The sequence below is a fragment of the Bactrocera dorsalis genome, chromosome 2, assembly GCF_023373825.1.
Source record: "Bactrocera dorsalis isolate Fly_Bdor chromosome 2, ASM2337382v1, whole genome shotgun sequence".
Lineage (NCBI taxonomy): Eukaryota > Metazoa > Arthropoda > Insecta > Diptera > Tephritidae > Bactrocera > Bactrocera dorsalis.
Window position 1 is genome coordinate 13,040,363 of NC_064304.1, and position 18,318 is coordinate 13,058,680.

Sequence of the window (18,318 nt, forward strand, 5' to 3'; positions counted from 1 at the left end):
ATTGAATTACATAAATTCCGTTCATTGCTGTCATTCAAATTCCTTCGACATCATAAGATGCGGTGTTGCCATCACCGCTAACGCCTTGCTGTCGCATAATTGAACTGCCCGCTTAAGTTATGTTTTATAATACCGGCTCCTATAAGGCGTCTTAGTCTTCGATATTGGCTGATTAGTATTCAATTTTTGTCGTTATTTGTCACTTAAGTATTGACATTGTTAGACGGTTATAATGACTACCGAATACCTGCATGTCGCGTTTGTTTATACTTGTATGCGGACGATTTCAGTAGAATATCGTTAAGTGTGAAGCAGTTTTGTACTTAATAAAATTATTAAACAACTAGTGGCAAGTGTTAAAGGATAAAATTATTTAATTTAATTTATTATATCTTCTCTTATTTTCAATTTGGAATTTTATATTATTCGCATTGCTTTGTAGTATTATGAAAATACTTAAATATAGTGTCATTTCTTAAAGTTGAGAAAAATTTGTGAGATAATTTTTTAAATTTAATTTTTAAATTTATTTTTGGTATCTATGAGGTCTTTTATACTGCGATATTGATGGGTTCCACGGATCGGCAATTTCAGTTTGGGGAATAAGAAAAAATTACATGGAACCAAATCTAGTAAATACTGTGGTTATTCTATGGCATTCATTTTGTTTTTATACTCTCGCAACAAAGTTGCTAAAGAGAGTATTATAGTTTTGTTCACATAACGGTTGTTTGTAAGTCCTAAAACTAAAAGAGTCAGATATAGGGTTATATATACCAAAGTGATCAGGGTAACGAGTAGAGTTGAAATCCGGATGTCTGTCTGTCCGTCCGTCCGTCTGTCCGTCCGTCCGTCCGTCCGTCTGTCCGTCCGTCCGTCCGTCCGTGCAAGCTGTAACTTGAGTAAAAATTGAGATATCATGATGAAACTTGGTACACGTATTTCTTAGCTCCATAAGAAGGTCAAGTTCGAAGATGGGCAAAATCGGCCCACTGCCACGCCCACAAAATGGCGGAAACCGAAAACCTATAAAGTGTCATAACTAAGCCATAAATAAAGATATTAAAGTGAAATTTGGCACAAAGTATCGCATTAGGGAGGGGCATATTTTGACGGAATTTTTTTGGAAAAGTGGGCGTGGCCCCGCCCCCTACTAAGTTTTTTGTACATATCTCGGAAACTACTATAGCTATGTCAACCAAACTCTACAGAATCGTTTCCTTCAGGCATTTCCATATACAGTTCAAAAATGGAAGAAATCGGATAATAACCACGCCCACCTCCCATACAAAGGTTATGTTGAAAATCACTAAAAGTGCGTTAACCGACTAACCAAAAACGTCAGAAACACAAAATTTTACGGAAGAAATGGCAGAAGGAAGTTCCACCCAGGCTTTTTGTAAAAATTAAAAATGGGCGTGGCGTCGCCCACTTATGGACCAAAAACCATAACTCAGGAACTACTCGACCGATTTCAATGAAATTCGGTATATAATATTTTCTGATGATATGTACGGAATATGGGTGCAATCGGTTCACAACCACGCCTTCTTCCCATATAACGCTATTTTGAATTCCATCTGATGCCTTCTCTGTATAATATATACACTAGGAACCAATGATGATAACGGAATAAAACTTTACACAAATACGATATTTGAGCTGAGGTATCCCTTGTGGAAAAATTGTCGTGATCGGACTATAGCTTTTCAAGGTCCCTGATATCGAACACGAAGAACACAGTGCCTAACCTAACCTAACCTAATTTTTCACCAAAAATATCGGCAAATCTCTCAGAATTTAATTCTAATTAATTTTACAGCAAAATAAAAAAATGTAAATGACGGATAATGAAATCTCGATTATCACTTTATCATGCGAGAGTATAAAATGTTCGGTGACACCCGAACTTAGCCCTTCCTTACTTGTTTTCTTTAAGTTCGGTCAGAATCATGGCTCTATCGATGGTGCATTATCATCGCGTAAATCCATGAATTGTTCTTCAACAATTCCGGGTGTTTTCGACGAATGTTTTTACGCAAACGCCTAAATACGGCTAAATAGAACTACTTATTGCCTATCTGTCCCTGCTGAATAAATTCATGATGCACCAAGCCACGAATATCGAAAAAACACAATGAGCATCTCAGTGATTTTTGAGCGGCTTTGGCACGTTTTTTTCGGTTTCGGCTCGTTTTTTCCCCTTCATTTTGATGATTGTAAATTTATTTGCCTGTCAAACTCATAAGCCGATAATTCATTGGCAGTTCCCTGACGACACCATATTCTTCACTTTTTTAATTTTTGAATCAGTTGAAGAGGTCGAACGTCGCTATTGACAAAGTATATGTTTTAAAATTGAAATAAATTCAAATGTATAGATAAAAATTAATGTCGGTCTCCATCATTGTGGAAATCTGAGATCAATCATACTTTCGGGAAATTTTAAAATGTTTCTCCAGTGATCACTTTTCGGTAAACAAAAGGAAAAAAAAGTTCTCTTAATTCCCGTTAGATGACCGAAGCAGCTTAAGATTAATATATTATTGCAACCACTTCAAAAGTAACTCCTCTTTAAATATTTCTTCTCAGACTTCTATCAATAAATTTATCAGAGCTGCATTGCTGATTACTATGCATAAAACAAAGAAGCAATTTGCATTCAACACGATTACGTTATGCTGTAAGACATTCTTACAATAATGCGATGTTAAAGATTCTGAAGGTATGAAAAAGGGCTTGTAAAATTACAAGTGTCTACACAGAGAGATATCACTGCACTCTTGCATGTACTTTCGTGTGATTTTGTGAAATGGCGTGTTTGGTTCGCTGGCTCACCACAGACTTGACAGTCTAAGCTGTCGCTATCAGATTACAAAAGCCTCTACAGCGACATGGTGTCACATACAATGTGCTGCAACGCGGAGCAGTGAAGCGCTAACATTCCAAAAGCAAGCGATTTATGAATTTCTGCTGCAAGCGCGCAGCGTGGCTGTCTCCGTGTGCAATACAGAATTGCAGCGAAAATAGAAAGAGCTGAAAAATCTTTGAAAGCCAGAAAGGAGTGCAGGAAGTGAATGCTTGAGCTGGAAACTGGTGAAAGAATGGCGCAAAAAGAAAGTTGTGCGGTGACTTTAAGTGTTTAACAAGGAAAATATATAGTTGTGTATGTAGGGAGAAATGGTGGTCACATAAATATTTTCCTCTGAAACTCTAAGATTGCATTTTCCTGGGTGTATATCTGCGTCTGTGTGTTCTGTGTCAGTTATCTGTCAACGCCAATGTTTTGCCTTCACCATTTTCTGAATTGCACTTAACCTCCTGTTTACAAGTTTGTATTTATATTTGTGGCGTCAAGTTTATAAGAAATTATAATTAAATCAACTTACCGCTGCGACGATTGTTAGATAATATCGTTGCACCTTCTCGTAATCCAGCGTTTTGGCGACAGTCACCTGTGAATAAAAATATGTAGATAAGTATTTGTTATTTTTTCATTAAAAGCGCATTATTTGGTTTAGATATATTTTTATTGATATATATATATTAAAGGCTGACGAATGAAAAATGTATGCGTTTGAGGTGTGTTGCAGGGTGTATAACACATTTTTACTCTACCTGTAACAAATATTTGTTTTTTATACATATCTCTAAGTGATTTTGGTATGCAATTTGATTGATTGCATCGATTACTGACAAAGAATGACAGTGGAAGGCCAAAATTTTATATACATATATATTTGAGTGCACATTTGCGCAGGCAACAATGGAGCAGCTTAAACAAAAACAGCATGCGCACATTGTCTATCAGAGTTGTAGATAAATTCGCCAATGATTGAGACCACCAATGCAACACAATTTTAAAATGGTATGTATGTGTGGTATGTATATATACAATTATTTGTAGAGCTATTTTTATTGTTTATATATGCATGTGTGTTGTTATTGTTATTTGCTGGTGTGTGCTTTTGATTTTTGTTCAAGAATTCATCGATATAAATGCGACAAGATTTATTGCCTGCATTTACATGGCATTACCCTCCACAGTGCTGCATTTGGGCTTATCTCAGATGGGTTTGGTTTTAGTTGGAAATAATTTGTTGTTAATATGCTTTTATTGATTGCAAATATTCGAAATCTTTATATTTGCTTCATATTATATTATCATTATTATTATTGTGATTTAGATCGGAAATGTCAATATTGATTCTAAGACAATATCTATTAATATGGAAGTGATTGTACTAAAAAGTGATTTATTGATGTTGTGTAAATAAAAGACTTTGGATCAGTGAGCGTAAGAAGGTGTATATATTACTATGAGCAAAAAATAGTAAGACTTTGTACATAGTTTTTAAATTCTTAATTTATTCCTTAAAATCTATGGCGTTCCCCTAAAAGTAATCTCCTTTGGCCCAAATAGACTTGTGCCAACATTTTTACCAATCCTCGAAATAACAACTCTTTCTATTTTCGGAATAGCCTTCAATGCGTGCAGCAATTCACGTTCAATATTTCCAATTGGCTTAAAACGGATTCCCGGAGCTGCAGAATAACTAGAAGTTACACGGAGCTAAGTCAGCCGGAAGCGGAGTTTGCGGCACGATATTTAAAAATTTGGCGAAAAACTCACGAGTTGTCGGTCATAATTCCGGCCACTTTTAACGAATTGCTTCGCGAAAATAGCGAATAACACTGAAATAATATTGTTTGCTTACAGTTTGGTCGGTCAGAAGGAATTCGGAGTACACTACACCCTTATTACCGAAGAAAACTGCCACATAAGCTAAATTTTTGACCTGCTCGGCTCACCTTTGCCACGATATTCGGCCGATTGCTAGTCTGTGTTCGGGTCAAAAGTATAGATTCAAGATTATCGCCAGTATTAATGCGTCGTTTTGCGAAAACATTGAGTGATTTTGGTACCAATCGTGCTTTTACCTTACTTAGGCCCAAATGTTCTTTCAAAATGGCTTTCACTGATCTTTCCGATATTCGAAAGATGTAGATGAGATTTTTGTTTAGACATAAAAACAAAAATAGCCTAAGAAATTTTTTTACTGTTGCAAATTTATTTCAATCCCAAAATTCGAGTTTAGGCTACTAAGTTCACCTTATTATGTATACATATTTTTTGTGCTCATTTTGGATCAAACGCAAGGTGATTTACTTTTAAATTGTGTAGATTAATATCCATACTCTTTGTGGCACTTAAGTAGCCGAATACTTCTAGAGTAACTTTCTTTATAAAAATATTGTACTTGTCACAAAGATATTCGATGCTATTGATAACGAAACGACCAACCTTGAAAGCACTGTTAATGAGTTTAATGTCAGGGTCTCTGCCCTGCTATCTAAGTGGAAGGCCACCTTCCGTGATTGATTTAATCAAAGAACTATTTTTGACATTTGTTTGCATAACCATGTAATAATTAAGGAGTTCATGGATATTTGAAACTAACATCGAACTTTCTTTGAAAACGTTTTTATCTTCTCCGGAATTGGTCACAAGTGATTATTTCTCATTCCAAAGTCTTGAAAGAATGATTCCTGAAAACAAATCTAGCGATAGAGCAAAGTTAATCGTCCGAATAGAGACGTATTTTGAATCAACGACTAATCGCACTATAAAAAAAAAGTACCGAAAAGCTGGACGATCGCAATAATCGATGCAAGTTGGATAAGAAAAGGTTCCAAAAAACTATTTTCTCTTTGAAACGATACACATTTGTTAGCCTGCTGGCTACACAAGTAAGTTATATAGACATTTTGATATTGATACAAGCACTACTAACGGTATCATAACCACAGCTATGTCAGGGTTTGTTGCTAATAGACATCTCCAATGCATAATTGGCATATGTTAAGAAATATTCCTAAAACTTCTAGGTATTCATTTAAAATTATAAATTCAGTCCATCTCCCCAGAAAAACGTATACATAGTACATACATAACAAATAAATGCTTGCTTTCTTAAAAAGTAACTAGAAAAACATATATTGGTTTGCACATCCGTCTTTAATAATTTCCTAACACTCACCTGCCCTTGATGGGGAAAGGAAATTGCAAATGTACCATAACCATCGGCAATTGTCATTGTCTCATCTTCCGTTGTGTTTGTGTTGCCCTCAACAATAAAATACTCGACGAGTCCATTAACACCAGCATCCTTGTCCAGCGCCTGAATGTGGCGGAAGATCGTCGTGCCAACCGGAGTGCTCTGCAAAGAAACAACAACAATAATAACAAAGTTAATGAAAGGAATTAAACAAAAGTATTGAGATGGAGGTAAAAATGGAGGAAATATTAGAAATAATGCCATAAAAACAGATATTCACGTGTGTGTGTTCGTTGGTGCGTGGCTGCAAGAGAAAAATGCTGCGCAAATAAAAACGATTTCACTTAAGAAAATCGCAGCGAATGTAATGAACGAGATGCTGACAGGAAAATGTCTAAAAATGGTAAAGTGACTGTTGTACACATGCACCAGCGGCACCAGCAACATTCACCAAGAACAATTACAACAATAGCAACATACAGCCATTGTAACTGAAGGCTTATGGCGCAGTGGCGCGCAAGCTTAAGATATTACTATGCATTGCAGGTGGAGCAGTTGCAGGAAAATTACATGTTGCCATTGCAGCAATTAACATAAATTAACTCGGCTTGAATGGCAAGTGAAATGTGCGTGGCTAGCCATATTTGTAAACGAGAGCAGTACGGCAAAGTATCGGCTATACGAGGGCACAGGCGAATGGAGCCATTTGAGGAGTGCGGCGCGAAAGCCCGTAAATATTTAAGTGGGGAGTACAAATATTGAGCTTTTGCTGTGCGAAGTTCTGGCACATGTTTGGACTTTAGAACTTCAAGCGCATAAGTTATGCTGAAGTTAGTGCGACGCAGTTTTTGAGATGCAAGCAATGAAGTCAACAAATGTATGTTGTTTGAGGAAGCTGGCTGTATATGTTCATATGGCTGGCTGTATATATACACATTTAAAGTCATTGCAACTGATGTAGATATATTAAGTAAGTACAGGGACCGTCTGATAAGTCAGTGCCTTATTTGATGTTTTAGTGGAGGGAATTGCAAAGCGATTAGTGTATTTTTAAGGGGTCATATCCGCGTGTGAATATCGAAAAAATTGATTTTGTTTTTGCAAATATCGTATATGCATATATGAAAATATTTTACAAATATTTTAAGTTTATCTGGCAAACATATATGAAAGAACTTTTTAGCTTAGTAAACTCCAAGTGAACAACGTTTCTGAAAATTGCGGCATGTAACCACAAATAATAATTTAGCTTTCATATTGATTAGGTTCAAATCTTTGAAAGATTTTGGGTGTGCGTCTCTGCTTAAAAATAAAAACAAAATTTTTACCTGAGTTGGCAACTCAAGAGAATGAAATATTTTTACGAAAAGCTGTAATTAAAAATATTTTCAAATGATTTGAGAATTTATTGAAGAATAGCGCTGAAAATTTGCCAATATAACGGCACAGTAAAGACACGAATTAACGAACGAACGAATTCGGTATGGTATAAAATTTCTTATTCAAGTAAAAAAGAAAACAAAACTGCTTGGAGAATATTTATACTACTATTTTATCTTAGAATAAGGCAGTTGAACTTCAAGGGAGAACAAAAAGTCTATAGAGATACGGACTTATCAAATCAGCCTCGTATTTCACTACACAGATACTAGTTGATGGAGTCATTGCCGAGGTATTCTCTAACTTTCTTCACTGATCCCTTTGGTGTTGAACCACAACACTCGGCGCACATTAAACAGCAAATCAAGCTATAGCCATAAAGCCGCTTAGAAGAATGCCGGCAAATGCCAACATACGCAGCAAATGTGCCAAAGGCAAGCTGAGTGGATGAAGATTGCAGTGAGCTCTATTTTGCTGCACGGAAAATTTTAGGCGGAAGACTACTTAGCTGCTAAGACCACAATGCTTCGGGTGTAGAAATAAAGTTAAAGCGAAAGGAAAGAACTCGTCTATTTACTATCCTTCTAACTAAGCTGACCAACCTAAGCGCTTGAAGAGGGCTAAATACTTATAATTTCTATGATGCTTCGCAGGCTTCTAGGAATATTTGTATATGCAATAATGTCAAGTGTTTAAGCATATACTATATATTATATTATATATATTGGTGTATTTTTATATATATATGGTATACATCCAGAGAAAGAAGATAAAAACAGACACACACACAAAACCATGGCCTCATAAACTGCCTACTTTAACCCATTTCTAGTTGTCGCAGACGATAAAGGTAAGCAAAATAGATATAAACACCAAAAAAATTAACAGAAAATTCAAACAAACAACAACGCCAACACAGGCAAACAAGTCGCTTCTAGTTGGTATTAGCAGCGACAGGATTTTAATTGGCAACGAATCGTGGCACAATTTCCAGGAACACCACAAAGCCACACAGAAATATTGAAAAAAAGCAAGCAACTTTCAAAAAATAAAAATAAAATAAAAAATTAACATTGCCTCAGGGGATATTTGGCAGCTATTACTTGCCGAACTAACACACGCACGCGCATGCGCATGGACTTGAGCACGCATCCGCTTTGTCGCTTAACTTTGATTTGCAGTTTTTGTCACTGTGCTACTTTGTTTGTGTTGTTGTTGTGTGATGAAAATGTGCGTGTTGTTATGGCGTTGTTGCTGTTGTTTCTTCCGTCGTCGACTTGGTGGCGCGACACAACAACATGGTCAGTGATAGCAAGAATGTCGGTAGCAGCAAAAACATTAGTGACAATAACATCATCTGCGACAACAACAATGTCAGTGGCAACAACAACAGCGCCAGACAGACAGGAATTGTTAGCTTTAGCGCGACCGCATTTGGTGCGTGTTGTCTATTTCTGTATTTATTAATTGGAATCGTGTGGCGCAACGCACATACACTGCCACAGACGTACATGGATATTTATATATTTTATTATTTTGTTTTGATGTTTGCTCCCATTTTGGGTTGTCCTTTGAATGTGTTTGTATGTGCCTGTACATGTTTGTGTGTGTGGTGATTTAGTTTCTATTCCGCTGTGGTTATTAGCGTCTTATTTAACACACAATTAGCCGAACGAGTTTGCTTTGATTCAAAAAAAGTGAAGGCATTTGCTGGATCCGTTATATTTTGCTATATTTGAAGACTTATCAGTGGGCTGTTAGAATCTCTTATTTGCCTTAAGTGGGTACATTAGTCGATTAGCGCCTACTATTGAACATTTTTTGTGAAATGTTGCAAAGTTGCAGGAAAAAGTGATAAATTTGTTATGAGAAGTAAGCCAATTAAGTTTTGTAGACGAAATGGGTTCTATGTTGCGATCGTAGAGGAAATTATTGCTGGCTTTGTTGGTGCTTAGAATTACAGATTAAGCACTAGACGACGAAATTAGTATCTCAAATTTTATGTTTTTGAAGTTGAAATCTGCTTTTGCATTCTCGATTGTGACCTAATTTGAAGCCAAAAACCACCGAGATCGCCAGACTTGACGCCGTGTGTCTTTTACTTGTTCCACAAACTGGAATTGCCACTCCGTGGAACCTGTTTTCAGTCGATCGAAGTGATAAAAAAAAATTCGTTGAAGGAGCTGAAGGCCATCACAAAAAGTCTTATGAAAATTGTTTCGCGGACTGGACTGGCCTCTTTAAATTACGTTGAAGGCAGAAAAACAAATACTGATGTATAATTAAATATTTTTTGTCTTATTTACAGTTTCCGGCTACTTTTTTCTCACAACGTAAGTGTTTGAAAGGATTCTAACTGTTTTTATTTGGCTGCTTTGCATTCCGCATTCTTAAGTGCCCACTAATTTGCATTTGGTTCGAAGTGTTATGTGTGGAATGCCACACTTCGCGCATGACTGCACGTGCTGCTACAAAGTTGCTATGATAATAAAAACCAGATGGCAGCAACTGGTAGAAAAAATATATAGAGATATTTCCCTATTTATGTAAATTCACATAAAATATTTACGGAAATCAATTCTTTTTGTTAGCAAGTTTGGCGTTTAAGTCTTTTGTGCATGCAGCTTGAACCATTGTGTTACTGTACATGTAATGTTTGCTCATAAACAACATATTTCCAATTCGCGCATAAATTTTGCATCTATACAAAGCTGTTGATAACTGTTAAATATGAATACATAAACAAAAAATAAATGGCAACTGGTAACTAACGGGTGATTTTTTTGAGGTTAGGATTTTCATGCATTAGTATTTGACAGATCACGTGGGATTTCAGACATGGTGTCAAAGAGAAAGATGCTCAGTATGCTTTGACATTTCATCATGAATAGACTTACTAACGAGCAACGCTTGCAAATCATTGAATTTTATTACCAAAATCAGTGTTCGGTTCGAAATGTGTTTCGCGCTTTACGTCCGACAAATTTTGTTCAGCGATGAGGCTCATTTCTGGTTGAATGGCTACGTAAATAAGCAAAATTGCCGCATTTGGGGTGAAGAGCAACCAGAAGCCGTTCAAGAACTGCCCATGCATCCCGAAAAATGCACTGTTTGGTGTGGTTTGTACGCTGGTGGAATCATTGGACCGTATTTTTTCAAAGATGCTGTTGGACGCAACGTTACGGTGAATGGCGATCGCTATCGTTCGATGCTAACAAACTTTTTGTTGCCAAAAATGGAAGAACTGAACTTGGTTGACATGTGGTTTCAACAAGATGGCGCTACATGCCACACAGCTCGCGATTCTATGGCCATTTTGAGGGAAAACTTCGGACAACAATTCATCTCAAGAAATGGACCCGTAAGTTGGCCACCAAGATCATGCGATTTAACGCCTTTAGACTATTTTTTGTGGGGCTACGTCAAGTCTAAAGTCTACAGAAATAAGCCAGCAACTATTCCAGCTTTGGAAGACAACATTTCCGAAGAAATTCGGGCTATTCCGGCCGAAATGCTCGAAAAAGTTGCCCAAAATTGGACTTTCCGAATGGACCACCTAAGACGCAGCCGCGGTCAACATTTAAATGAAATTATCTTCAAAAAGTAAATGTCATGAACCAATCTAACGTTTCAAATAAAGAACCGATGAGATTTTGCAAATTTTATGCGTTTTTTTTTTAAAAAAAGTTATCAAGCTCTTAAAAAATCACCCTTTACTATACTATATGTGACAAAAAAATCATAAACATTTGAAAATGTATATGCTAAATAACCTGAATTTCCACTGAAATTGCATACCGAATAGTTTTTAGTATTTTTAGTATAACCAGCGGCAACGCCAATCTTTCTTAATAGTTCTTACCACCGTATAATTTTCAAAATGTTTGCCTTCAATAATGATTTATACGAAAATACACGCTTAAACAGCAGTGCAAATATACTATGGTAAAAACTAAAAAAAAATGAAAAAAAAAAATTGAAAAAATATTTTTAAAAATATTTAAAAAAAAATTAAAAAAATATTAAAAAAAAAATATTTAAAAAAATACTTAAAAAAAATATTCAAAAAAGCCTAAAATGCAAATTCATTTTAGAACCCACAGTTCAATGCGCTCGCTACGACATAGTACATTTGTTGTTGCTGTATGCAGTTTTCGTGAATTTTAAGTATCAGTTACAAGTTATCGCGTTTTTCAACAAAAATCTTTGCCTGTGCAGAAAAAATATAAGTATGTACATAAATAATACATTCTGCAATACCAAAAAGGCAAATTCTCAGCTGTGCAACAGGTTGCATACTATAATATATGTGGAAAAATTAAAAAAAAAATACGATAAAAAATTTAATTATTTATTAAAATCTAAGATATTTGAAACTAACACGCATGCAGACAAAACAGAAAAAACTAAAGAACAAAATAAAACAAATAAATAAATTTATAAAATTTTTAGAATTTTTTTTTATTTTTTTTTTATAATTTTTTTTTATTTTTTTTATAAAATTTTTTAAAAATTTTATAAATTTTTTTTTGGACAATCTCTCAAAAATCATAGAAATGTTAATCAATAAATTATTATTAATATATATTGATCTCTCTGTGCTACAGCGTGCAAGTGTACATTGCAGTTAGACACGTTGCTGCAGGAAGCTACGTATGCCACGCGTATGGTATGAACGCTTGCTGGTTACGGCCATGCTGGGTTTGTCAAATCACGCAAACATACAACAATTTGTCAGTTAAGCAATTTATTTGAGATGCCAAGGATTTTGCGATTTTAGTTAGAAAATTTTTTTTGAGTATAGAATATGAGTAGAAACGCCACTTATTTTGCAAATATTCTAAAATTGTCTACAAAATATTTGGAGTTTATTTTATCATATGATTCTTCAATTAGCTTGCAAATTCTTTCAAAACGCCCTAGATTATAGACAAACAAGCATAAAAGTAATAGACTATTTAGCAATAATTGCCATATTGTTCCGAAAATGCCTGCAGTTGCAAACAGCTGCTGAGAGTGGTTTGACGACAAAAGACTTAAGACACGAACTTCTTGCAAACAAGCAGTTTTGATATGGCTCACACACATTACCGCGTTCATGAAGAATTATGAGTGTGATAGACATAAAGCAATTAGTAATCAAATAGCTGCAGATGCATTCAAAATACATTAAAAAGGCAATTTCAGTTTAGATTATTGCTTATAAAGCCGAAAAGCTGACGAATTGCAGCGGAGTAAAAGTACAAAAGCAAACGTCAGAAGCCTGCTCAAGTACAAAAACAAGACTAATTAGTTTTGTTTTTCAATAAAAACGAAAATGTTTTACATATTTACACAGTCAGTTATTTTTGGCTTGTCTGGTGTTTAATTTTTTAATTAATACTAAGTGCCGCCATTCGGTGGTTAACAACACCTCATAAAAAATTAAAATAACTACCGCTTACAAGAATGCTAATTTGTATTTTTACATACCGCCTTGCATATAAACTAACAACAACTATACGAAGTATGAAAAAACTAAGACAAGAACTGAAAACAACAACGCACAATATGGGAAACTAATATTTTCAGACACATGCGGAGCGCGTGAACTGCAACCGTATGCAAAACCCACACGCCGCCGCATATAATTAGAAACACTGAAATGCACAGTTACTGATCGCAAACTGAGCTCAAAGCAAAAATAGTATGCAAACTAATTAATTTTTTTGTTTTACTAAACGAAAGTGAGTATATTTTGTGCATTTTTTTATTTTTCTGGGTCTACTTTGTACAATTTATTAGAGCGTTTGGGTTAATATGTCTGCTCTGGCTGAGCTAAAGTAGCCAAAACGCATACAAAATTGAATAATATGTGCAGACCATGAACTGGGTAACTGTGAGAATTGTTTACACAGGAAATGACTAAACAGGCTGCAGTTCGATTTGAGGCACAAAAACGTGTAGTATGTATTATTATAAGAAACAAGCGAACTAAAACAGTAGTTTGGCACATATGTGCATGTATACATATATTTGTTATAGACATACATATATGTGTGGTAGTGTACAATCTCCTACATAAGTACTTAACCGACCTGCGTAGACGAGTGTGTGCCATTTTTCGTGTGCTGCATGACATGCACAAATCAAAGCGTGTGCGAGTGTGTTTAATATGCATCCAATGTGTTTGAAAACAGGTTGTAAACTGCAGTGACTTTGATAAATAAAAAAGGAAACTTTTATAAGAGACACCGCAGCGCCTTTGAAGGTTAAAATTGAAAGTGTCTTAGGCGCCTACAATTCTTATTTTAAAAAGAAACATTAAACAATTTACTTGTTCTACGATCAGCAGGAGTTTAAGTGCATAAGTGTGTACATATAATGTCTGTATATTATGTATGGTCTCTACATACATAGATAAACTTTTTGTGAGTTTATTTAAGTGAGATAGAAAACTAAAAAAAATTAAAAACCGCCATTTGTAGATAATTTTATTTTTTTATAGTTTAGTAAATATATTTAATATATAACTATAATCCTATATAAATAATATTTTTGCATCTACAAATTTTATTTCTACAGTAAAATGACAGCACTTAACGCTTTGGTGACGATGAAGAAAATTGCAATAATCAGAACAAAGAATATAAAGTAATTAGATTGAATGTGCAACCTAGCAATAAAAAAGCAATAAGTCACAAGTTAAACCATATAAAATTATACTACAAAAATGCATTTATTATGACACCTACTGCAGGAACACCTACTGCCCAAACGATTCCCGCGCGGAATATACAGCTAAGAGAAATGTTTGCCGATTTTTGCGACACACGTCCACAGGATGGGCTGACAGTTCGAGCAGATTGCAGGAAATGTCCAGAGCAAGACACCAGGGAAGCAATGGAGCATCTCTTGTGCACTTATCCCGTATTGGCAAGACTACGCTGTAAGCATCTGGCATTCCCACCGGTTGATGTATATGATGATAGTGAGGCCACAGAGTCAGTTAAAATTCCATCAAGCTCAGGCATCTTAAAGGATGACCACTTCTCATGGACTTAGCAACGGAACTACATCTTGTTTCTCAACGGATTAAAACTGGTTTAAGCGTGGCTTATTGGGCCTACCAGATTAACCTAACCCAACTTATAAGTATATGTAAATATTACATTACTAAGGAGAATTCATGTTATTTATGGTACTAACTGTATATAGTGGACTAAAGAAAAAAAACTAAAAAACAAAAATTAAAAAACTTTATAAAAAAATTATTTTTTATAAAAAAAAATATAAAAATTATTTTTTTCTTAATTCTTTTATGTTAAATGGTTGAAAAATATTTAAATTTTAAAATTTCTGAGATGTCTTGACTTTTGCAACAACCTTTTAACTGTTTAAAAACAGCATTATTTTATGCTAGCCACTGCCGCTAATGCCACAAGCATTTACAGTGCTGCCGCAAATATTTTTGGCTTCTGACTATAGCGGATGGTGGTTATAAAAACATTTGCAATTTGTAGCGAAACGGCTGCTTGTGCCTCAGCCAAAGTAGCATTCTCAATTTAATGGAGGTATTTATTAATTAAGAGGCAATTATGAGCTTAACTAATTGACTTATAAAACCATAAGAAACAGTTAATGCAAAATTAACACATTGTTTCGGAGTTATGGAAGAACTACATATTATAAACAAACGATATGCAATGTGACAAAAAAGCAGGAAATTAATTTTTCGGAATATGATATTTCAAAAAAAAATTTGCGAAGTTGAACGGACTGTCCTTAACTATTATGCCAAATATGAGCGCGATCTGTCAACCAATTTGTTTACAGCATCTACTTACCTACGAGTGGTACAACGCCTACATAGACCGTTATTAAAAACATACCTCGTTCTGGACGAACGTCGACTTCTTTAACTGATGAAAATATTAAAAAAGTGAAAGATATGGTGCTTTAAAATCGTCAGGTGAGTGTTAGAGCTTCATAACTCTCGCGAGATCGTTTGAATGGATTTCGTGGATATTTTGGGTATGAAACGCGTTCTTGCTCGACTCCTCCGAAAAAGCTGAATTTTTTTAACAATAGTACAATTGTGCCCAGATTTAAAGCCAAAAACACTACAGAGTCATTTGATTAATCAGATTTGGCTTCGTGTGATTATTTCTTGTTCCCCAAACTGAAATTGCCGCCCTTCGGAGCCCATCCCCAAAGTGCTTATGAAAACTGTTTCGAGGACTAGAAAAATCGGGGCATAAGTGTATTACATCTGATGGCGATTACTTTGAAAGTGACATAGTATTGCATAATTACATAATAAAACTTAAGTGATGTGCGTTGTTATGCATATATTAAGACAGACCACGAAAATGGTCTCATCAGAATCAATTGCAGCTAATGGTAAGAATTAATCTCAGCCAATTAGGCAAGCTTCTTTTTTGTAAGGCAAGCAACGCTGTAGACTTCAAGAACGAGACTTTCTTTCTCCTTCTCGCTCGCCAAGTGAATGAAACTTGACACTAACGACTACCGTTATTATGCAAATATTTAAACTTCAAACGCCAGCCGCGCAATTTATGAATTAAAGCAATGGCACTCAGTGAATAACTCACAATGGTAGCTGGTGTCAGCGCAGCAGTGCAAAATCTCTGTGCTGTGTGGCATGGAGTTTCTTATATGTGTGTGTGCCCGTGGCGAATAGCGGTACAAGACATTACCTAACTAATAACTTAATTTGATTTCTCTAATATATTTATGAATGGCAATTCTGTACAAATGGCGCAATTAAGATGGCAGCCGCAAGACATAATAAGAAAAACGACGAAAGCAGAAAAAAATAATGAATGCAAGAAGAGCAACATCGAGGACAACTTGTAATAATCAATTTCCGCAAGCTTCAGAGCATGCACGACAGAGGCGGAGCGCGGGGAGCGCGCTAAGCGGCACTTGTCAAAAGATGTTTACGGACACTGAGTGATGTATTTGCGACCAAGTCATTCCCGTTGAACTGGATTTGTGTTGACAGCAAGCGAGCAACTTAAGAACATTAAGTAGCTGGGAAAATGGGGAGCGCGGTTAGGAAGGAGGGTAGTAGTGTAAGCGCATTTGATCGACAGCTCTTTGAAACGGTGCCAACAAGTGCGGCTGCCAACAGCCGATTGATGTATAGCAGTGCAGCGTGTGGCAAGTTTTGTGTAACAAATACACATATGCACTACGAGTGAGTGTAGGCCAAGTATTTGTGCAAGAATTTGATTTTTATAAAAATTTTTGCGCCTGTGGGAAGTCACTTGCAACATGTGACCGAAAAATGTATTTGTTTAGACGGCGGCGATTTTTAAATTGGCTGACAACAGAAAAAGTATGATGAAAAAAACAAAGGTAAAAAAACAAAAACTAAATACTTTCTCAAAAACCCATAAAAAATAAAGTAAACTCAGCCACCATTAGCTGCTAAGCCGTTGTTATTCTTGTAGATATGCGTGCCGTGCGACATGCTTCGCTAGCAACATGTTGCGCATTCGCTTCATTAAAAGCAACATGTTACTAAGTACTTGTGTCGACTAACTGCCACAGCAACTACTCAAATCAACTTCAGAGTGCGCCAATTTGACAACTGTCCAAGCGACTGAGCGACCAAGCAGCAAAACGTCACTTAATTAACAAAAATACGCACTAAATTGAGGTTATTTTTTCGTTTAATTTTTGCGTATGAAGTTTTTTTATGTTGCAGCGTGGTTTGTTTTGGTTTTTTTGATTTTGACTGCTGTTCGTCGGGCGAACAACTTGTCTCCATAATTGATTGCTCTGGCTGTGTTGCCGGATTTAAGCGTTTGCTTGTTTTCAACGTGATTTACTTGTTGTTTGTGGTGGCAGTTGACAGTTGCTGCAGATCACGCTTAATTGTGGCAACGAACTAGCGGGCGATAGAAAAGTGGTTGGCAGCACCTTATATTGAAAAGTTTTTGGAAATGATATTTTTGTACAAAAAATTTGAAGAATTTTTATCTAAAGTCCTTTATGATAAATAATAATTATTCCTTTTGCTTGTTGACACCAAATGTTGTGGTCTAATATTTTAAATTAACAATAAAAAAATATAAAATATTTGTCCGAAACCGCAGAAAACTCAGCAAAACAGCATGTTGCATGCAACATGTCACTCAAATCACAGAATTTTGAATTATCTTCAACACACACGAAATAACACAACCCACACCAGCATTTTTTTTGTTGTTGTGCAGTTGTTGCATTTGAGTATGTAATTAAGTGCACATGCAAAATAGATGCCCGGGGCAATGCACTCTAAAGATGGCCGCTTAATAGCGGCAATAAAAAGTGGAATTAGCAAAAAACGTAAAAGAAGCAAATGCAAAAAATATAAAGAGAAGAAACTGAAATGACTTGACATGTGAAATTTCTGACAGCTGAGGCGCTCGTTTTGATGTTGCTTTACGTGCATGTCTGTCAATCTGCAAGCTGTCCCGTGTTGCCTGTTACAAGCACCAATGTTGCTGCAGTTGCAAACACATTTATAAATGAAAGCAGTGTATGTCTGCGAGGAATTATAAATTTAGTGGTTGGAGTAAACAGTTTATTCATGTTTTGGTTTTGAAAGTTTATAATTTCTGATGATTGATGATTTATGTAAAATAATATCTGTGAAAAATAAAGATTAAAATAATTTTATTTTCAAAAAATTTAATATTGCAAAATCCTTTGGCATAGCTTTATTATAATATATGTATATATTCCTGATTTAGGTAAAGTAAAGTGCCTTGGTTGGTATACTACTGTGGACAAAGACTAGTAAGACCTTTGAATTTGAATTTTGCGTGAAAACCTATTTTCTGAATAGTTTTCTTTTAAGTTGGTATGACTGCCAGTGACATCCGTT

General features: G+C 35.5%; 1 protein-coding gene across 7 annotated transcripts in view; it reads right to left on the reverse strand.

Moving 5' to 3' along the window:
• Nucleotides 1–18,318, reverse strand: part of LOC105230472 (cadherin-99C) — a 575,298-nt gene that overhangs the window by 26,523 nt on the left and 530,457 nt on the right. For 6 of the 7 annotated variants that reach the window (XM_049448688.1, XM_049448689.1, XM_049448685.1 and 3 more), the window contains 2 exons: nucleotides 6,042–6,221; nucleotides 3,390–3,455 (listed from right to left, as the gene is read on the reverse strand). The exons of the other annotated variant lie outside the window; for it this stretch is intronic. In XM_049448688.1, coding sequence (XP_049304645.1) covers nucleotides 3,390–3,455; nucleotides 6,042–6,221 — 246 coding nt within the window. The remainder of the gene's footprint in view (nucleotides 1–3,389; nucleotides 3,456–6,041; nucleotides 6,222–18,318) is intronic. 7 annotated transcript variants of the gene reach the window in all.